Genomic DNA, 22,667 nt, shown 5'->3' with positions numbered 1-22,667 from the left:
TGAAATTCCTATCAAAATTTTAATGGTGTTTTTCACAGAAATGGAGCAAACAATTCTAAAATTTGTGTGAAACCACAGAACTCCAAATAGCCAAAGAAATCTTGAAAAAGAACAAAGCTGGAGGCCTCTTGATTTCAAACTATATTACAAATCTAACTAAAAGAGTATGGTACTGACATAAAAACAGACACATAAAATGGCACAGAACAGAGAGCCACACATATATAGTCGATTAATTGATGACTGAGAAGCCAGGAACATACAATGGAGACAAGAAAGTCTTTTCAGTCATTGATGTTGGGAAAATTGGACAGCCACATGCAAAAGAATGGAATTGGACAACTGTCTTGTGCCCATCACTGGAGTCAGAGCAATAAATGAGTTCTGCCTTAAATCCAGTGATCTAGAACAACTTAGAAAAATCAGACAATGAAGTCCTCATGAAGATACTGAGTCCTTTACTGTATACTTGAGATCAGATGTGGAGGCAAAATCTTTGGAAGTTTGGGGAAGCCCTGAAGCTCTTGCCAGAGAGAAAAAACTGTGTAAGGAAGCAGAAATAGAATACGGAGAAAGGCTATTTAGAAACCAAAAAATATTAAGAGAATATAGAGACTCACTCGGAAACACCAAGCCATAGTCCAGAACGACATCAGTCGTTCAGAAACAAAATAAACAAATGGAACTACATGAAACTATAAAACTTCTGCACAACAAAGGAAACCATCAACAAAATGGGAAGACAATCTATTGAATGGGAGGAAATAATTGCAAATCATATATCTGATAAAGGGCTAATATCCAAAAAATAGGAAGAACTCATATGACTCAGTAGCCAAAAACAACCCAATTTCTTTCTTTCTTTCTTCTTTCTTTCTTTCTTTCTTTCTTTCTTTCTTTCTTTCTTTCTTTCTTTCTTTCTTTCTTTCTTTCTTTCTTTCTTTCTTTCTTTCTTCTTTCTTCAACCCAATTTTTTTTAATAAATTAATTTTTATTGGTGTTCAATTTACCAACATACAGAAAAACACCCAGTGCTCATCCCGTCAAGTGTCCCCCTCAGTGCCCGTCACCCATTGCCCCCCACGCCCCGCCCTCCTCCCCTTTCACCACCCCTAGTTCGTTTCCCCGAGTTAGGAGTCTTTATGTTCTGTCTCCCTTCCTGATATTTCCCAACATTTCTTCTCCCTTCCCTTATATTCCCTTTCACTATTATTTATATTCCCCAAATGAATGAGAACATACACTGTTTGTCCTTCTTCGATTGACTTACTGCACTCAGCATAGTACCCTCCAGTTCCATTCACGTCAAAGTAAATGGTGGGTATTTGCCGTTTCTAATGGCTGAGTAATATTCCATTGTATACATAGACCACATCTTCTTTATCCATTCAGCTTTCGATGGACACCGAGGCTCCTTCCACAGTTTGGCTATTGTGGACATTGCTGCTAGAAACATCAGGGTGCAGGTGTCCCGGCGTTTCATTGCATCTGAATCTTTGGGGTAAATCCCCAACAGTGCAATTGCTGGGTCATAGGGCAGGTCTATTTTTAACTCTTTGAGGAACCTCCACACAGTTTTCGAGAGTGGCTGCACCAGTTCACATTCCCACCAACAGTGTAAGAGGGTTCCCTTTTCTCCGCATCCTCTCCAACATTTGTGGTTTCCTGCCTTGTTAATTTTCCCCATTCTCACTGGCGTGAGGTGGTATCTCATTGTGGTTTTGATTTATACAACCCAAGTTAAAAAAGGTCAGAAGAGGGGCGCTTAGGTGATTCAGTCAGTTAAGCATCCAGCTCTTGATTTTGGCTCAGGTCACCGTCCTAGGGGTGTGAGATCAAGCCCCACCTTGGGCCTGTGCTCAGTGAGGAGTCTGCTTGGGATTCTCTCTCCCCCCACCTGCTTATGTACTCTCTGTCTCCATATATATAAATAGTATATATATTTATATAAAATAAGTAAATAAATCTGTAAAAATAAGGCAGAATTTGCAACAACATGGTTGAATCTAAAGAGTATAATACTAAGCAAAATAAGTCAGTCAGAGAAAGACAAATACCTATATGATTTCACTCACATGTGGAATTTAAGAAACAAAACAAGTGAGCAAAGGGAAAAAAGAGAGAGATAAATCAAGAAACAGACTTTTAATTATAGAGAACAAACTAACTGGTGGTTACCAGAGGGGAGGAAGGTAGGGGGATGGGGGAAATAGGTGATGGGGATGAAGGAATGCACTTGCTGTGATGAGCACTGGATGATGTATGGAAGTGTTGAATCACTATATTGTATACTTGAAACTAATACAACATTATATGTTAACTAACTGGAATTTAAATAAAAACTTTTAAAAAATGGGCAGAAGATCTGAATAGACATTTTTTTTCCAAAGAAGACATATACATATACATATGGCCAACAGATACATGAAAAGATGAGAAATCATCATTCATCAGGGTAATGAAAATCAAAACCCCAATGAGATATTACTTCACACCTGTTAGAATGGCCATTTTAAGACAAGAACTAACAAGTGTTGGCAAAGATGTGGGAAAAAGGGAACCCTGTGCACTGTTGATGGAAATGTGAATTAGTACTACCCCTATGGAAAAGGGTATGGGGGTCCCTCAAAAAATTAAAAATAGAACAACCATATGATCCAGCAATTTCTCTTGTGGGTATTTATCAGAAGAAAACAGAAACACTAATTAGGAAAGATATATGGAGAAAGATATATGGATTAAAAATGTGATATGTATATTCAATGGGTTATCTAATTCAGCCACAAAAAGAATGAAATTTTGCTGCTTGTGACAACATGGATTGACCTCAAGGGCAATTATGCTAAGTGAAGTAGATCAGACAAAGAAAGACAAATATGGCCTCTCTTATTATGTTTACTCTTAAAAAGAAGAATGAGAGAGAGAGAAAGAGAGAGAGAGAGAGAACATAGGCTCATAGATATAGAGAACAGATTGGTGCTTGCTGTGTGCAGATTGGTGCTTGCTGTGTGTAAGAGTGGGGGAGCAGGAGAGATAGTAAGCTATTCTTATTTAGGGGAGAGGTTTAAAGAAATTGAAGAAAAATTTTTTTTACAGAAGTGTAATTTTTCAAAAGAAAAAAGGAATGAAGATAAAAGGAAGCAAGTTTAGCAGTAAGGATTTTTTTTAAGTAAAAGAAAAATCTAAGAAATGTACATTTGATGATAAAATGGGAAATAAGTTTGATTTGAGTTGAGATCTTGTACCATATTGAGAAGAGAGAAAAATGCAAATTAAAAATATAACACTACGTTTCAAAAGAATGTTTCCTTGCAGATATTAAAGCAGACTGTATAGTCTACTTTTACCCTTCCTCTGAATGGCAAGGCAACAGAGAGGAACAGAGTGAAGAAGCAGAAAATAACTGGGAGTGAAAAAGGGAGAAGTCACCGTGGGAGATGTACTATAAGGGTCAATTATTATTATTCAACGGTATTACTGGATTTACTTTAAAAATATCCTTTTATGTGTTCAGTATATTCTCTTTGGGCTTCATATTTGTCAATATTCTGATGCAGAGAACAGATTCCATTGTAGACAATTTGAATAAAAGGATTTATTATAGCATGTCAGATGGCTTTACAGAATTATCAAGATGGTTGAATAGAAATCTGCAGGATGAAATTCCAGAATCTATTTTCAAGTCTATACTGCAGAACCAGGCTGCCAAGGATAGGGAAGCTGCTTGTCAAATCGGGAGGCGCCCCTTATTATGTATGTAAACATAGGGCTGCCTCAGTCTGAGCTGCTAAATTAGCTGCCATTGTCAGGAAGCTTCGGGTCCCACATGATGCCTCCTTTTCTAGTATTAAGAAGCCATTTCTGCCAAATCAACAAGCCTCGGAGACAGAGTTTGGCTGCAGAGCTATGCTGCATTTGCTACAACACCCATTGATAAAATCCATGCCCAACATCCTTTTTATCTCAGTTCATATTTCAAGTCTCATGTGATTGCATCTGATATAGAACCTGAATCCAACTTGGATCATCTGCTGAACATGAATAGGAGAAACATTTTAGCTTTCTGCTCTCTGCAGGAGAAGGAAGTCAAATAGAAGAAAATCGGAGTAGATATTTTGAGCCCAATCTCTAGAACTGCACTAGACTTTATTCCAACTTCTCCACACTCATCTTTGAAACATTCAAACATTTTTCACTGTTATTCAGAGAATCACATATTTGGTCCATCTTTGAGCATAGTCCCAATGTCCAGAACATTCCTCCTGTACATAAGTGCTTAAAAATTATCTACTCAATATATAGAGGTGACAAATATATATGTATATATATGTGTCAGAGGAGGCTGAGTGCTAACAGAAATATGAATCAGGGGTTGAGACATAGAAAGAGAGAGAGAGAGAGAGAAAGAGAGAGAGAGTTGTTATTTTATGTACAATAGCCAGAGAAAGCTATGCTGATAAAGAGATATTTAGTGAAGACCTGAAATAAATAAAAAAAATGTCATATGTGTATGTAGTAGAAGGGAAAATAAGTTCAAAACCCCTCCCTGAGATGGAAGCATGCCTGGTCTGTGAAAGGAATGACACCAAGGTCAGGAGTAAACTGAAGGAGGGGAGCGTGGTAATGGTGGTTACATCACACAGATCATTGTAAGCCATTAGGAGGCCTTTGGCCTATTCCTTGTGTGTGAGAAGAAGACGCCAAAGAGTTTCGAACAAACAAGAGATATGATGTGACTTAAGTTTTGAAGGATCATTCCAGAGGTGTGGAGAGGAGCCTGAGAGTAGGGTGGGGCCGAGAGGTAGAAGCAGGAAAATCAACTAGAAGTTATGATCAACCAGGCAAGAGATGATGGCGGCTTGGTAGTGAAGGTGGTGAAACAGTGGTGAGAAGTGATGAAATTGATTGATTTTGAGTTTTTGGGGGCAGGTTTTACTGATGAATTAGATAGGGTGTATGAGAGAAAAAAGATTACAATTTTAACCTGGGTGGTAGGAAGAATGGAAGTTATCACTTATTTACATGCAGAAGACAGGAGAGGCAGGGTGGCAAAGAGAGGTTCAGCTTGGGATGTGTTAGTTTTGAGATAGTTGTTAGATACCCATGGTGAGAGGCTGAGTGTGCGGTTGGAGAGGGGTGAAAGAGAAGGATTCAGGCCGAAGAGTTTTCCTTATGTACAGAAGGCTGAGACTAGCCATGAGTCGGGCTCAGCTCAACTGGCCTTGTATATAAATAAGAGAGAACATCTCCATGATGTCACTCCATGTTTAGATATTAGATAAAGAAAGACTAGCAAAGACTGAGAAAGAGGGCTCAGAAACATAGTATGAAGGTCAAGAGAGTGGAATCCTGGAAACCCAATAAACAAAGTTTTTGAAGAAGGATGGAATTATGAACTGTATCAAATATTATTGACAAGCAAGGAAGCCATATGCACCAGTTTGCCCAGGATAGTCCCAGTTTATGCTTTGGCCCTGGATTAATTACTACCAGTGCCCCTTTCACACTTAAAAGTGATCTTGTTCAGACCATAAATTATATGGTCCCCTGTGGTGGATGTGGAGGTGTGATGTTTAGATCATCTTTCGAGAGAAGCTGTTGTGGGGAGCACAGCTAATTGACACTTCCAGCTGCTGTACCTTCAGATCTACTGTGACTTTTATGCCAGGCCATACTTCCCTTGGGTTTCCCTCCCATGACTGAATGCAGAGAAGTACTAGAAATGGACCATTCCTTTCTGATGTGGATGTTATTGGCTACTAACAGGCCATTTTAATGTGGGGGCTCCCTTTTAGGTTAGCTAAGACCTATCCAGAATTGCACTGCAATCTGAGGCTCTTCCTTTCCAACGCTCCCTTCTTTCTCCTCTTAACAGGCGTCAGGCCAAGTGGAAACCTCTGAAACTGCCTCCCTCCTCTTTCCCTTCCCTTAACCACATCAAAACAAAGTTAACCATAAAGTCAAAAACCAGGAGATGACAATTGTTAGTGCCATCATTAAGGATCTTAAGATGTGGTTTATGTATACAATGGAATATTACTCAGCCATTAGAAATGACAAATACCCCCCATTTGCTTCAACGTGGATGGAACTGGAGGGTATTATGCTGAGTGAAGTAAGTCAATCGGAGAAGGACAAACATTATATGGTCTCATTCATTTGGGGAATATAAATAATAGTGAAAGGGAATAGAGGGGAAGGGAGAAGAAATGGGTAGGAAATATCAGAAAGGGAGATAGAACATGAAGACTCCTAACTCTGGGAAACGAACTAGGGGTGGTGGAAGGGGAGGAGGGCGGGGGGTGAGGGTGAATGGGTGATGGGCACTGAGGGGGGCACTTGACGGGATGAGCACTGGGTGTTATTCTGTATGTTGGCAAATTGAACACCAATAAAAAATAAATTTATTATTAAAAAAAAGGATCTTAAGGTTATATCTGATATAGAATGATAGCCATGATAGGTTCATGGCTCCTATCATATCTCTGTTTACTTCACCAGAGCTCCTGCAGGAACTGTGTGGACCTTGGAGAATGACTTGTGTCCCATGAGTTAAACCAAGTAGAGGTCTGGTTACAGTTACTATGCCAGATGTAGCATCTTTACTAGAACACACTAATAAGGCCTCCGGTACATGGTCTGTGTCTTGGCATCTGCTTATCAGAGGATCTTAACTGCTGTATCACCCTACTGATGAGACAGATAGAAGGAGTACTGAGAAGTGATCTGAACAGATCTTCAGGTTTGGACATACGGAGCTAGCCAGTGGCCTTGACAAGTGTGTGTGTAGTGGAAGCTAAATTAGAGTGGGTAAAAGGAAAATGAGTAAGTTAATGGAGAGAGCAAGAAGGTGACTCATGTAAAGGCATTTTGTCATTTAAAGGGAACACAGAAGTAACTGGAAGGAGATAGGGTCAAGGGAGTTTGTTTTTGTTTTTTTTTTTTTTTTTTTTTAAAGGCAAGAATATTGCAGCCTGTTTTACATGAGTGGGAATGATCCAGGAGAGTGGGCCAACCGATGATGCAGGGAGAAGAGAGGCCAATTGTGCAAGTGATGTCTTGAGCACAAGGAGTGGGATACAAGTGCAGGAAAATGATATTTGATTCTAACCAGCTCCTGCTAAGTGGCAAACCTCTCCCCACTCCGTTTAGTAAGAAGATTTTCTTTACTGAAGCAGGCTTCCAGACAGTTTTTATTTATTTATTTATTTTTTAACTTTTAGGCCAAACCTCAGCTCAACTTATATTTTTCAATTTGTTTGCACATAACAAAATCTAAAAAAATAAATGCAGTATTTTGTGTGTGTTTTTCTCAATAATTGGTGGCACCTGCTCAATGTATTTAATATCCATTTAAAGGGGTAGAGAATATTATAAATAAGAGTGAATGTGATGATCTTTAGGGTTACTGCAACTCTGAAATCCTGAACTTTTGTCCCAAGAGGTTATAAAATAAATGCCGGGTAAGCAGCACAGATATTAGGTGGCAAGAGTCCCGATAAAGGTGAGAATACGCAGCGGATCTGGTGTGGAGACAAAGCTTCGTGAAAGAGGCAAGACTTACGCTAGACTTTGGAAAATAGATGGCATTTGGATAGCAGGGTAGTTAGAGTGAAGGTTTTCTAACACAGTGGGAGGTAGGAATTTGAAAGGATCCGTCTGTGGAGTATGAGAAAAACATTGCACACTGCTCTAACCCAGAACAGTCAACTAGAATTGTGTATAGGTACTCGGCTAATTTCTAGATTGTGTACTGTTGAGTTGAAATCATCTGATGGTGAGTTTGATGTCTCCCTGAAAACCGGGACAAGATAGCTCTAACTTCATTCTGAGCACTGATGTGGCTTTTCAGGACAAGAAAGCACAAGAACTAGATCAGAAAATGAAAAGACAACATACAAAGTATTTTCTATCATGCCCCTTTTAGAACTTTTCTGATTATATTAAGGAGAAAATGAATACAGGATATGTAATTGAGTTCAAATTAGAAATACCTCCAATACAGGAGGTGATGAAAATGAAATTTACATTCTAAAATAGCAGTAGTAAAAAAAAAAATGTAGCCTTAAGCTTTTAGAATCTGAAAAAGTGTATACGACGAAACTGTATAATTTTGTTTTATTTTAATACTTAATGTATTGCCCTTATTGCTGTTCTGTAATACAGGGAGATTCAGTGGTATCTATACTTTCTCTTTCTCCCAAGACCTAAAGCCCATATTAACCTGCAGCCTGATACATAACTGAGAAGCATTGTTTACGTTTCTTTTTCAGTGTCAGTACATTTTATATCTCAAGCAAAAAAAGGGAGGTGGCAATATTCCCACTGTGGATTTTTCAATTTTTTAAAAAATTTTATTTATTTATATGAGAAGGAGAGAAAGAGTGTGCAAGAGCACAAGAGCAGGGGGAGGGAGAAGCAGACTCCCCACTGAACAGGGAGCCTGATTCAGGTTCAATCCCAGGAGGCCGGGATCATGACCTGAGCGGAAGGTAGATGCCCAACTGACTGAGCCACTCAAGCACCCCAAATTTTTCAGTCTTATTTATGATAACATCATTCCTTAAACATCAAAGAACTAGACATCTCAAACATCAATGCAAGATGAAGGTGTCAGTATTATCCATTTTTATTTATTAACTACATAGTTTGCAACTGTTACGCATAAAATTATGAATAATTTTCCTTCTCATCAATTCCAACTGAATACAACTTCAGTGTGGTTTCCCCTCAGGGTATAAATCTGACATTTCCCTAGACTTTTTTTTTTCCCTTAAAAAAGTGCCAGCGCGCGCGCACACACACACACACACACACACACACACACAAAGCGTTCTGAGGAATCTCTGAACAAGGAAGAACAAATATCATAGGCTTTGTTCTCTATGTTTCTTACCAAGTCTGTCAATGCCTTTCTGTCAGTTTCTGGGTATGGAGGAGAAATTGCCTGAAATAAAAACAGAATTTCCCACTCCACCAAACAAGGTGGGATGTCACTAATAATACAGAAGTTTTCAGCAGTGCTTCCAAAGATACCAGAAACTTCCACTAAAAAAAAAAAGCAGGTACGATATAAAAAAAAGTCATAGGATATTAGATGACAAAATATCCAATTATTTTCTGGGATGCATTACATACTGTGTAAAATGTGGTAGATGAAGAAAAAAGAAATGATTGTACCTAGTGAAAATAAACGGCAACGGCCACAAAATATATATTTTTGTTTTCCATCCCATTTCTTGATAGTGCTGTTATTGGCACTAGGGTGGATTATAGAGTTGCCAAAAATAAGGGCAAGGCTGTAGCAGTGAGAATTAGCCAGAAAAGAAACAAACTTATGACATTCCCATCAATTATAATTGTTGTTTTGAGCCATTGTGTGTGTAGAATTTTAACATACGTGATTTGCTTTTCCTGAGTGAGAACTATTTTTTTTTTGAAGTATGCGGAAGAAGTTTCCAAGTTATAAGAGTATTTTACTAGTTGTAAATACACATAGAGACCAAAGCACATACTCTATCAGTAAGTGCTGGTAAAAATTTCTGCCTGGTAACTCGATCGTGAGAGTCATGCAAGTAGTAGAAATAAAAAAATGTTGATTCTTTAGTTTTGTTTTCCAAAAATCTGGTTTACCTTTATTTATTTATTTATTTATTTATTTAATTTTATTTTATTTTTGTGTACCTTTAACCTAAATTGTCTCCTGTGTAATAATCACATATTTATTGATTTATACCGTTTTGATAGGAAATGGAACAGAGGAGGATTGTTTGAGCAAAATCATGTCAGCCATTTGAAATAGTGGGAGATGAGTAGAACCAGAGATTTCTAGGAGTTTATAAGAACAAAACAAAGGAATGAGAACTATGCTGCTGCTGCTTTTTAAGGGGGAAATAAATGAATTCCAGTAAGGCAATGGAAATTTGGATGTCTTATTTTTGTTCTAGAGGAGCTTAGTTCCTTAAGAGTACATCAGAAAGCTCACAGAGATACTACAGCTTGAGGTCAACATGACACTATTGTGGAGACCTTTAGATTTTTCTCTCATTGAGTTAAACTTGTTTTAGAAAGTGAAAAATTCCAAATAAAGGGTAATGTTTTACTAAAGTAATAATTATTCTAGTAAATTCGATATATATATATGTACACATATATAGTTCTTTCATCAACTACCACACATATGTATGTGTGTGTATATATATATATACATATATATATTTTTCTGTAAACAGTATGTTTCTTTAAACAGTAATTCTTTAGTAAAAGTATTTTACTCTTTCCCCCTAAAAGAGAATCTGTCTCTCTTCTTAAAGTGAGCTTGGATTAGCAGAACCACCTCTGCTGACTCTGCCAGAGGCCACTCTGCCTGGACTCGATGTTTCTGCTGGAGTGCGGGTCAAGGCTGCAAACAACTGGGCACTGTTCCTGAAGGCTGCTTTGCCTTTTTAGGGTATGAGGGTCTCTCTGTGTTTAGGGAAACATGATTGACAGCTCCACTCCAGCTCCAATTAGCACCCTATAATTTATTAGCTTCTGCTTTCAGATTATGCGTTAACTTCACAAATATTTCAACCACGGAACCAGCAGCTATCAAGTGTCTCTTTCCTGATCCAGCCCTCTGGGGCTGGAGTGAAATACAAGGAAAGAGCAGTACAGTTGGTCTGTCAAGTGAGAATAATCATTTGTGTCTGTGCCTGTCTGAGGGCATGGTGTCTCTGATTTCCCTTTAGGCCTGCGAGAGAGAAGGGGGGGGGAGAGAAATCTGTAGATGGATTCTATTGCGAGGGTACCATATTTATATTATTAGAGTTTCATTTATTCATGAGAGAGGAGGAAACCTGGGTTTCAGGAAATGTAAAATTCACATTTGCTTAATCCTACAGCTTGTGCACACGTCAAAACTTCAGTTATGTGCAAACAGCACATCTAATAATGATACTGCCTTCGGGACATTTATTCCTTTACTCCAGATTTTAGGAATATGTAATAGATAATGAATAATAATAAATTCTAAAAATCTTGCAAGAAAAAAATAAAAATAAATAAAAATCTTGCAAGGAAAATGGGATATATAGAGTCTGGACATTGATAAGTATGATCAAAAGGTGAGTTATTTGTAAGCATGTTATTGACAGAATGTTAAAGCAGTTTTATAAAGGAATCTTACCTTTTTTTTGTTTCATTTATTTTTAAAGTCTTTTAAAATATCTTTCAATTTGCCTTTCATGCTTTGATACCGTAGGACTTACATTTAAAATGCAATTTATAGAAGTAGCATTTACAGGGAAAGCAGTTTGTCCAAGTCTTATTTTTTAAATCTCCTACAACCCCAAAATAATCAATTGCTAAATGTAAAAAAAAAATCTGTTTATTTTGATAGAAAGGATATGGGCGCCTGCACCTAAGCCCAGGGTTTACGATTCTGAGAAAACCGGAGGTTAAATTGATCTTAAGAGTCGCTTCCTCTGATTAAAAGGGCACAGAAAGAGCCGTACTTACCCAGAAAGAGTGGCAAGAGAAGCTTCCAGTCAGGGGATCTAAGTCCTAACGTCCCTCCACCTCTGCCCTCCTTCCCATCCAGGCCCAAATCAATCTTAAGTCATTGCTAGAATTTGCCACACATTGAAATAGAACTTCAAAGGGGGAAAGGAGACAGGATGGCAACTCCTTTTAAACTAGAGGAGCAGAGCAGATAGAGTTCCCTGAAGTTGGGTGACTGAGTTCTCAGCCAGAGGGCAATCGGCAGAAGGATTACTTGGTGGCGGAGAGCTGTCTCTCCCCTTTTCATCACCTCTCCCTGGGCCTGGGCCAAGCACAGGGAGAGCTGCAGGAGGAGGGCGCTGGTGCCAGCGGGGATGAGTAGAGGAGAAGCTTAGCTTTCTCTCAGGCCCCCGGACCACGTAGAACACATGTGGAAACGTCATGTGTGCCTCTGCCCCCTGTCATCCCTCATTGTCCCCAATGTCCTTTCATCAACCACCAGGGCCTCCTCCAATCTGCATCATTGCGTGAATGTTAACAAGACAGGCACGGGTATTCATATTTTGCGTGAGTTGGGTGAGGCCTAGAGCATGTCAGTTAAGACCTCTAATTCTCCAAAGCCCTCTCTGAGGCTCTTACTACACAGACAGAATCATTATCGTTCTGGGTCATCTTGCATTTCTACTTTGGGAACGTCCAACACGGAGGGAAATGCTGTCATCCTGGTAGCCCGGGTGCCAGGTCACCAGAGCCCGGCTCAGCGGCCTGGATGGTCTGTTTAGGACTGCCCCAGAGGCCAGTTCCAGTGAATGGGTCTCCTCACCAGCAACCTGATATTCGGGTCAGATGCAGCTCAGGGGAGAGGCTTCAGTAACCAGAACCCTGTGGCTGGGAAAATGCTCCCACCGGGTTCTGAGCAGAGATCTTGTGAGTGTGCTAACGCAGTGCTGCGTGGGCACGGTTTCTCCGGTGGGGACTGTCAGGACACAGTAGCCAGCAAAGAATGCACTGCTGTGCTTTCTCCTTCCACTGCATACTCAGTGGCAAATTCTAAAAAGCGAGCTGGAACGCAATGCATTTTATTTATGCCGGTATATGCTAGTGATCCATGCCAGTGGAACATGGATTAACAAAATCCACAGAGAAGTCCAGAGTTAATTTTAGTTATTGCTTCGATGTCCAAACCTCAGGCTAAGTCTTACACGACTTGGTCGGGTTGGGTGTGAAGAGCTTCAGAGCAGTGAAGTCTGGTAAATAGTGAAATGAATTAATAAGAGAAGCAATAATAATTCCCTCCTGGAGAAGAATGGAGATCTGCATCTGACTGAATGGTCTATAGATAGTATCATTTGATGAAGAGGTGTGAAAATATCCTGTGATGGCTCCTTTGAGACCAGGGATTCTGGAAGGTCCGTGGTGTGGCAGCCTTTGCTGCCCTGCCTCTTTCCCCTTCCTTATTCATCAACTGTGGAGGAGAAAGTAAACCCAAAGTTGAGCCGCCCAAGGCAAGTCAGAAGAGGACAAGCAGCCAGTGTGGTGGGTGGGTAACAGGGCGGTCTCTGCATCCAGGCTGCCTGGGTTGGCATCCTGGCTCTGCTACTTACTGGCTGTGACTGGGCAACTTACTTCTCCTCTGTAAGCTTCAGTTGTCTCACTGGAAAGAAGGGGATCATAATAAACACCACACAGAATTGCCGTGAGACTTAAATGAGTTAACCTGCATACGCAGCCCTCTGACCAGGGTCTGATGAACACTCAGGATTGGTTATTTGTAGTGCCATCATATCCGATGCCGCATAATCAGAGAGTACCTTCCATATAAGCAAAACCAGGCATAGGATCTTGGGATGATCATAATCTACTTCACAGCTACCAAGATGACAGAAAGAGGGGACGGGTGGCTCTGCTAAGCCATACTCCGAGTAAGGTCCCTTACTGCCCCCAACTCTTGAGACTATTATCCAAGATAAATTGTGTTTGTTTCTCATGTTATAACAGAGGTCAAGATTCCGACTCTTTTTATGCTTTAACAACCTAGAAGGGCAATTTGAACAGAACACAAAACATTTCTTTTGGGCCCTTCAGTGAATGAACACAATGTTGGCATTGAGACGAAATTAAGAGAAAAGACCATTAGTTTCTTAATAATCAATCTCTTTCTTCCTTCCTTTTTTAAAAAAAAATTTTTAAAAAATATTTATTTATTTATTTATTTATTTATTTATTTATTTATTTATTTATTTATTTTTGCCTACTGGTAGGTTTGGTTTCTTAACCTACTTTATGAAAATGTAATATCACCAATGTTTCAAAGACACTTTTTAAACTGACTACTGTCCTAAGAGTCTGGAATTGAAGAAGGAACAACAAGTCTCTTCTGGAGAGTAATAAATGTGTTCCTGACTGAACAGCGTCCGGGTTGTGCTTTTAGTACCATCTCTACTTTCAACCCAGTGAATGCTGGACAGGGAAGCCGTGGGCTTCTGCTGGCCACAATTTTCACATGTGTGAAACAGAGGTGGGATACCTAACTTCTCACTTCTGGGGTTGATGCGAGGTGGCAAAGGGGGAATGGGTTTCACAGAATGGCAAACACTTGGGAAAACCAAAAAGCACTAAATATATATATATATATATATATATATATATATATATATATATAATGGAATATTAGTTACTGACATCACATTGTACTACTATAAATTATTTTATTCCACTAGAGAAAGACTAAGACATTTATTTCCTTTTTATGAAATAACACAGCGACCCTGTAGTAAAGAGACATCTTTACTGTTCATTTCTTCTTCCTCATCACCTGCAGCTTTGCCCACCCGTGGACCCCTTCCCCTGTGCCAAAATTAAAGTGACTAAACAGTGACCATAGAGACTGAGAGGAATATTTGAGGTATGGGAGACTCCATGGACGTTTCTTCCCCTTGTGGCGATTCCTGGTTCTTCTTCATGGAGGCAGTTGGGGTTCCTTGCTGCTTTTTTTTTTTTCATCCAGAGGAGGATGGAAGGAGAGATGGAATTTGTAGGAGAAGGCAGAGAAGAGTTTCTTCTTTCATCGTAAAATGTTCCTCGTAAAAAATAGGATATATATCTACACACACACACATATATAAAATAGATCCAGTGCAATTGCAATTGTTGTGCCAAACACTGGGAAGTGCCACCTTGGTCGATGTATTTCTGGAGTTTTCAAACAGTTGTCCTTACAACAGCTGCATTTCAGTAAGACTTGGGCAGGTGGCTTCAGATAAGCCACTTGCCACTCACATTTAGGCTGAGGCTTCCATGTTCACAGTCCAAATGAAAAAAGTGTGTCTTTGTGTCTGGAGTGGGTGTTGCAGAGAGGGAGTGGGCATGAAGGGAGCTGGAGGCTATGAGGTGAGGAAGAAGGAAGTGGCCTCTTTTACTTCTCTACCACAGTCTTCGATGCAAATACAAATACATTTTAAATGTGAGGATACTGACATCAGTAGTGCTATATGGTCACACCACTTAATGACATAATTCACATCAGCATAAAAAATATTCACACCAAAAGAGTCCCTTTTTCCCCCCTCCTCTTTTCAAGAAAACTTATGACATCATATCACCTAAGTGAGATCACCGCAGATATTTCCAGTGATCTGCCCGGAAGGCTTGTAACATGATTCAGAGTCTTTGGATCTGCTCTTTCCGCGGAAGGAATTATTGTTAGAAAAAACTTCTGTAGATGTATGTTTTGGTTCTCGCAATACACGGAGCAGTTTGAAGTCTCTGCCTTCCCCCGTGTCCTCATCCATGAAGTGAGAGGCCCAGGTGCTGAGCCTCCGTGGCTGGTCGGAAGGGAAAGGGAAGGGGGAACCCGGGGTCAGCAGATCAGCTCAGGAGGGACGCACCACAGAGGGAATAACGACGAGCTGCAAACCAAGATCAGAAGCTGTTACAAACCCACTCTGATTCCAGCTCTGAGGTCACCAATTGCGCTATGCAGAGACCTACGGGGAGCAAGGTGGGCTGTCTAAAACCAGTACAGATCTTTGCTTTTGTCCTGAGGCTGCAAACCTGAAAACAGAGAGAAAACAAAAGAAAGAGGGAGAGGGAGAGAGAGAGAGAGAGCGAAGAGAGGGAGAGAGAAGGGATTGGGGGCGGGAAGGCACAGGTATTTAAGGAAAGAGAAAAAGACAAACACCACTGTTTTATTGTGAATGTCACAGAATTCTTCTAAAGGGCATGAATGGAAGTAAAAGCGAAGCAAACAGAAATGTCAAATCTTCACCTGAAGGAAGGGCGGGTGGGCAAGACTACAAGCCAACAATTGCATTTATAATATAATCATTTTGGGGTTCTGCCCTAAAAATAAAGGAAGCAGAAGAGTAAGCCCTTATTCGAATGTCCCTTTCGAATGCAACTCGTTAAGCCAGGAATTCGATATAGTCATCGAAATCACATTCTCTTTAAGCTTTACATTTTAAGAGACTTGTTTAATTTGGTTATTTGGCTGATATGAGAATCACATTTTTCCTTCCTTATAACTGTCACTAGGAGACAATACCCCCTCCCTCCCTCCCCCCACGCTGCAGAAGATTCTGAACTACACTCTTAGCTCTAGGTCCTCTAGATCAGCGCTGTCCAATAAAAACAACAATGGGAGCCACAGGCATAACTCTAAATTTTCTAGCAGCAACATTGGAAACAAGTAAAAAGAACCAGGTGAGCATTAATCTTGGCAATATAGTTTATTTGACCTGATGTGTTCAATGTGCAATGTGTCGAAAGTATTCCAACATGCAATCAACATAAAAATACTGGTGAGATGAATTTTACATTTTTTTTCCTCGCACACAGTTTTGAAATCCAGTGTGTATTATGCACGTACAGCACATCCCAGTTCGTCCTAGCCACGTTGCAAGGGCTCAACAGGTACCCGTGGCTGGCGGTTACAGGATTGAACAGCGCAGAGCTAGAACCTTTCCAGCAGATTACTCATTTATTCATACTTATTTATTTATTCAAATTTGGGGGGGAAATCCTCTATTATATTTTCCAGCCAGGTTAGGGCAGTGCCCCTCTTTGCCATTCTGCCCACACCGATGACACTGGGCCACCTGTCTGCGGAAGCCCGGAGGGCCACAAGGTCACTGGGGTCTCCAAGGGGAGCTAAGGGGCGTCCGGGGCTCAGCCCAGGGTCGGACACAGGGCAGGAGGGGTCCGGGGAGGCCAAGCTCCCTCTCCCGCTTACCTGAGTCCACGCTGAGTCCCAGCCCCTGGGCCACGTCCCCCGCGGGGCTGGCGAAGGGTCCCCCGGGCGCGGCCCACGCGGGGCCGGCCGGCTCGCCCTTGGCGGAGAGCTCGCAGGGCGGGCTGCCGGGCGCGGGCGCCGGGGCGGGCGCGAGGCGGGCGGGGCGCCCGGAGGCCGCGGGCATCAGCAGCGGCCCGTAGCGCGGGTCGAAGTGCGGCGCGTAGACCTCGTGCACGGCGGCGGGCCGCGGGTAGGCGGCGGCCTGGGCGCCCAGCGCGCTGCCCAGCGCGTACGGGTGGTGCGGGTGCGCGTGGTGCGGGTGCGCGTGGTGCCAGGGCTCGGCCGCGCCCTGGTGCAGGTGGCTGTGCAGCGCGGCCGGCGAGTAGGGGTCGGCGGCGGCGAAGGGCAGCTCCGAGTGCGCGGCGGCCAGCGGGCTGCCCAGCGGCGCGGGCACCGGTGCCTGGTACGCGCTGTTCCAGAAGGAGGCGGGGAAGCTGCGCTGGCTCATCGGGAAGGAGCCGTCTGCGGGCCGGCGGGGCGGGGGGAGCAAAGGAAGAGAGGGGCGCGTCACCGCGGGGTCGGGGAAGCGCCCACCCCGCCCGCGGGGGAGCTGAACGCGCGGGGCGCGCGGGGCGCGGGGGGCACGGACCCGCCGGCGCGGCTCTGGGGCGGCGCCTTTCGGGGCGCGCGCGGGGCGGGTGGGGGGGCGCGAGATGCTGCAGCCTGAGAATTCCAGGTTATGGCCCCGCAAAGTGGGGAGAACCCTTTGGGAAGGAGGGCCGCTTCCACGGAATCTGCAGACGCGTCTCCAGAGCGCACACCCCAGGACGCACTGGGAGAGGAAGAGGCCGGAGACACCCCCCCTCCTCAACTCCAGTTTTGGGGTGGGGCGCGGGGAGCGGGTTCCCCGACTCCAGGCTCTGCTGGCTGGGGGGTAGATGCGGTCTCGCTCCCGGTCCCAGCCCGCAGCCTCTCCCCAAGCTAAAGATACTTCTTCCCACTCTTGGTCAGCCGCCTGGCGATTCCACTACCCCCTCTCGCGTTTCAGCCTCCCCAGCTCCAGAAAATGTGCCCCTCCAAGGCCTCTGATAGACTGGAAGTCCATCGACATATTTCAAAGTCTTGCTATTATTAGCCTCCTTTCTAGAAACCTTCTTTCAAATATTTTTTTTTTTCCAAGAACTCAAGCAAAAGAGTAAACTAGACCTATTAAAAGGGCAGCTGTATTATTTGCAGAGGGACACACAGGGACAGATCTTTTAAGTTTTAATTAGTTAACACTGGTTCCTTAAAGTGTGGACGCCAGGAATAATAATAATAATAATAATAATAATAATAATAATAATAATAAATAATAATAATAATTATTATTATTATTGCCAATATCACGGTTGACTCCTCCAACCGGGAAGCATTTTAAGAGAACAGCACATAGATCAAATTTGTCACCTGTAGTGGGAAGGGCGGGAAAGAAAGATATTTAATTCCAGAGGCCTTGACTTAGCACCTCCTCTGGGGAAGGCATCTGCATCACATACTAGAGAATTAAAAATGCGGTGAAAATGCAATTTATGTAGTGAACAGTCTTCCTGTTAAACACATTTAGGCGACTGGAGAATCAAAAGAATGTTCTGTATTCAAAACTAATGATTTGAGATCTTGTCTAGGCAAGGCTTACACAAAGTGTCACACACTCTAAAGGAAAAAAAGAGAGGGTGAGGGTTGTCATCCCCCCTCCCATATTGGTTTTCCTTTTTATAACAAAGTCCTCATTTTTCAGCTTGGTACACATCAGAAATTAAGTTTAGTGAGAATGTTTATCGAAGAGTTACCCCCACCCTTGTCTTGGAAATAAAAGGAGATTGAGATTTCAGAATAGAAGGGATATTTAGTTGGCTTGACCAATAAATCATTGTCCCAGGCTAGATAAAGCCATGCTTTGTGAGATGAGTAGAACAATAAAGAGGGGATGTGTTTGGGGAAAACTCTTAGAGATGTTTTGGCTGTACCTAAATTTTTATTTCTTTGGTCACTGAAAGACATTTTCTGCTTCAAGATTTCCTAGGTAATAGAAACATGGCAAAAAAAAAAAAAGCATATATAAATTTTAAGAGACATTCTTCAGCAGGTTTTGCTTACAGTGGGGTCTAGGACTTTTTCCTCTGGGCAAATTTTCAGGAACTAAGTGCCCTGAAAGTTGTAGATGAAGATCTTCCTTGTGGCTTGGGAGAGTGTTGGGAACCTCGCATTCCCACAGCATGTTTACATACATTTTTCTATCTGTCCTTACTGCCATCTCCAGGGATAGTTAAGAGGGCAGGTATTATTCTAATTTTAGAGACCAGTAAATAGAGTGACCTCACAGAGGTTAAGAGACTTGCCCAAGGTCATAGTGCTAGGGAGTGGTAGCTCCAACAGGAAAACCCAGGTCTCCCAATTCCAAGGCTAGTGTTTTTTCTAGGTCACTGCTCTGTCCTGTCTCTTCAAGGAGAGATTTTCTTTTCCTTCTTTCCTTTTACTTGCCCACCCCATAGGCCCCTTCTCACCTCCTATGGGCAGCCCAGTATTCCTTCCACTGCCTTTCCTCGGGCGGCCCCCCTCCCCACGTAGGTGGGCCCCAGGCCAAGAAGCCTCTCTCCCGGCGCTCAGCAGCAGGCCCTTTACTCACCCCGCCAGGGCCCGGAGCTCCTGGGTGCTTTGCTGCTCGTACAGCTCGGGGAATAGCTGCTAGGCTGGCTCAAGGCCCTACTGAAGTGCTCGTCCACCACCGAGCTGATGTCCCCCTGGAAATAGGTGAAGAGGACGCAGCGGGAGTTGATGTACTCCGCCTCTGGTGGGCGCTCTTTCTCTGGGCTGCCTTCTTCCTCTTTGATACTGGCTGGAGTTTGGCTGGAAAAGGAGGAGCTGCCGCTGCCGGTGCTGTTGCTGGGGCTGGCGTTGCACTCTTGGGCTTCCTGCATTTTGGAGTAATAGGCTAGTTTCTGCTCAAAGAGAGAAAGAACAGAGAGGTCACTTTCAAAAGAGATGGCAAACTGGGTTCCCACTCCACTCCTTCAGATCCCTAAGGTATGGGAAAGGGGGCCTCCCAGCAACCAGGCCTAAGCCCTATGGTCAGTAACCCGGTGAGCTTCTGAGAGGCGGATTGCCCTTCTTGGTGTCTCCGTCTCCCCAGAATTGCTGCCAGACCACAGGGAAAGCTCTCTGAAGATGTCAGGGGGAAAAATCCCAGAAGATGCCAGGATATGAGCTGAGTTTGATGGCAAAGCCAGGCTCGGGGCAGATATATTTTTAAAATCAGGCTCCAAGGATAAAGGGCACCCAAGTCCAGTTAGGGCCTGAATGTCCCCTGCCTAAGAATCCAGGGCAGATGCACAATATGCAAGATTTAAGCATTATCCTCCTGATGGAGCATGAAAATACCCAAATCCACGCCACATAGCCAGGAATGTAAAAGAAAAACTGCCACGGAGGTGTGAGATAGTTCCATTTAGGAAAGAATCTTGTGGGGTAAAAATGTGGAATAACATCCTGACATGGATCATGTTGATAAGTGCAACTTGATATTTGTTTGGTCGCCCATAAATTGTCCACTTAAAAGTCTATCGCTGTTTTTAAAGAGATCATCTTTTGAGTAAGTGGGCTATGAAGATAGAACCCTCGGCATCTCTATGCACATTGAGGAAACAAGTAAGGAGAAGGAAGGAAGAAGAAGATCTTAGCTGTGAGGTTGGGTAAATTGTGACTGTCCGGTAGTGATTCTAAAAGCCGAGTGCAGCTGCTGAAATATTTTCTTGGAAATGGGCAATAGGCTGAATGCAGTGCTAACGCATTTACGAAGGCAGAGATGGCCTCAAAGTGGGCTGATCATGCAAAACTGAACAGAAATCTTAATGGAATAGGTTGGTCCAGGGTCAGGGAGAAGAAAGGACCAAACAGACAGAAAACCAACCCATCTCCTTCCTCTCTTTGCAATATTGCCAGCCTGGGAAGGAGCCATCTCAGAAGCTGAAGCCAAAAAGACCGGTTACTTAGCAGGATCACCACTTCCACCACTTTCCGCTTGGCTTATAATGAGGGACTCTGGTGATCCCCCCAAATTAATATTGTGAGACTAAACAAACTCCTAGATGGAAAATTTTAAAAGGGGGAAGGTAGAAGGAAAAAAGCAAAAAGCAAAGCCTATTCCTTCCATTCTTAATTCAACAGAAAATTTTCGAATAGACATTCTGAATTTGCAAGGAAAATTGTTAAAAACTTGGGCCGGGGGTCCGGATATATTTCATTCTCTCTGGGACTGGAGTCCAGGCCCGTCACTCTGGAACCTGTTCCTGACCCCTACGGCCCCCTGCGTGTGTGATCTTATTCTTTTGCTGGACTGCGGTCTTCAGTTTTTACAATATCAGCTGAGGAAGTGGAAAGAAAAAGTGGATCGCCCAGACCCAGCCCGGAGACGAGAGAAATTGGAATAATTAAATCTTCAAGAGTTTGTGGAAACGGGGTTAAGTGGTCTTCTTTACAGGTGGGTCAGTGGCCTGCAGGACAGCCCGATGCAGCCACTCGGGTCATAGAAATGCGAACTATTATCTCTGAAGCTCGCCTCGGCCAGGTCAATTGCACCCCAATAATCCCAGAACTTTGCAGAGCAGAGATGATAAAACCCACGCTTTCACGAGTTCCCTTTGTAACGAATTCTCTGGTTCGGGAATGAATTGGCCTGATCCCCTGAGAACTGAAACGGTGGGGGTGGGGGGGAAGCTCCTCCTTAGACAAACTTGCAGGAATGAGAACGCAGGTCTTTGCATTTTTGATAGAAAGGCAAGAGAGGCACGTCTTGGCTTTTGTTCTCTCGGCGCTCTCACCTCTGAGACCAAAGCTGGGTTATCCCTGCGGGAGCTTGGCTCGCATCTCCCCTCACCCGCACGGAAGAATCTGGAGTCCGACAAACTCCAAGGAGAGCGTCCGGCTCGCGCGATCCTCGGGCGGTTGCTCCCCGCAGGAGCGGGGCACGCGCTTAGCCGCCTTCCCCAGGGAGCAAGTGCACAGGCTGAAAGGGGGTTGGTTGGCTCAACCTCCCGCGGGCGGCGCCGGCAGGCCCGCATCCCCGGGGCTCCCCCGCTGGAAGCACGCCCCGGACCTCGGGGTCCAGGCGGGGCTCCCGCCAGCAGGGGACCCCCCCCCCCCCCAGTCTCCGGGATCGCGGCCGGGAGGAGACACGTACCTGGTGGTAGGGGGTGTAGGCGGCTGCGAAGTAAGGCTGGGGAGGACCATAGACTTGGTACATAACATCCAGACAGCTCATGGCTCCCCGCAGCGGAGACGGCTAAGCGGTTTTTCATCAACTCTCGGTCCGCGGAGCGCAGAGATGCTGCATGGGCGGCGCTTGCACCCGAGCTCCCGAGTCATGGGCGGCGGGGCGGCGGGCAGCGCGCTCGGCGGCTCGGGCTCCCGCTCCCGCTCCCGCTCCCGCTCCCGCTCCCGCTCGCAGGCTCCGCTCCCGGCCCGGCAACGTCGGCCCGGACCGCGCTCCGGGATAGAAGCGCCCGGAGCTCCCGCTAGTGGGCATTTAAACCCCACGCCCGCCGGGCGTGCTGACGCCACTCCGGGCCGCGGAGGGGGCGGGGACCGGGGCGCCAATGGGGAGCCGGGGACCGGGCCCGAGGGGCTCCCGGCGTGTTTCCCCGGGGCTCCCCCGCGGCGAGCTGGGGGACCAGCGCGCGATGGGCTGCGCAGCTCGGTGCTGAGCCCCGAGGATTCCCAGGCTGAAGCTGGAGAGAGCGAGAGACCAACCGAGAGAGACGGAAAGGAGGAGAAGGACGGGGGGAGCGCCGAAGGGGGCGAGAGGGGCGCTCACACTTGGGGAAAGAAACTGAAGTTTGGAGCCTGGTGGCGGGCGTCCTGGGGAGAGCCCCGGCCTCCAGCGGGAGGCGGAGAGTGTGTGCGCCCGGGAGTGGCCGGC

The 22,667-nt window shown here is 44.2% G+C and overlaps 1 protein-coding gene across 4 annotated transcripts; it reads right to left on the bottom strand.

Annotated features, from left to right (window-relative positions):
* Positions 1-14,172: 14,172 nt before the first annotated feature.
* Positions 14,173-22,229, bottom strand: VGLL2 (vestigial like family member 2). Of its 4 annotated transcripts, none has more exons than XM_041746602.1 (5): positions 21,930-22,229; positions 21,571-21,755; positions 19,380-19,692; positions 16,712-17,233; positions 14,173-15,534 (listed from the first exon to the last, which is right to left on the bottom strand). In XM_041746602.1, the coding sequence occupies exons 1-5, from the start codon at positions 22,045-22,047 to the stop codon at positions 15,491-15,493; spliced, it is 1,182 nt and encodes a 393-aa protein (XP_041602536.1). In that variant the 5' UTR covers positions 22,048-22,229; the 3' UTR covers positions 14,173-15,490. The 4 variants fall into 4 exon arrangements, 3 of the variants coding, with proteins under 3 accessions (XP_041602536.1, XP_041602538.1, XP_041602539.1); XM_041746604.1 differs by having other exon boundaries at positions 14,173-15,389; XR_005986369.1 differs by lacking the exon at positions 21,571-21,755 and having other exon boundaries at positions 15,749-17,233.
* Between the last annotated feature and the right edge of the window lie 438 nt (positions 22,230-22,667).

This window comes from Vulpes lagopus, chromosome 2 (assembly GCF_018345385.1).
Source record: "Vulpes lagopus strain Blue_001 chromosome 2, ASM1834538v1, whole genome shotgun sequence".
In the NCBI taxonomy this organism is placed as follows: Eukaryota; Metazoa; Chordata; class Mammalia; order Carnivora; family Canidae; genus Vulpes; species Vulpes lagopus.
This window is presented reverse-complemented; position numbering and strand designations above follow the sequence as displayed.

Coding starts and splice junctions, on each gene's coding strand:
- VGLL2 (XM_041746602.1), bottom strand. CDS start 22,047: ATGAAAAACCGCTTAGCCGTCTCCGCTGCGGGGAGCCATGAGCTGTCT. Junction 21,756..21,929: donor CCTACACCCCCTACCACCAG/GTACGTGTCTCC, acceptor ACCCCCTTTCAG/CCTGTGCACTTGCTCCCTGG. Junction 15,535..16,711: donor GGGACTCAGCGTGGACTCAG/GTAAGCGGGAGA, acceptor CTCTGTTTTCAG/GTTTGCAGCCTCAGGACAAA.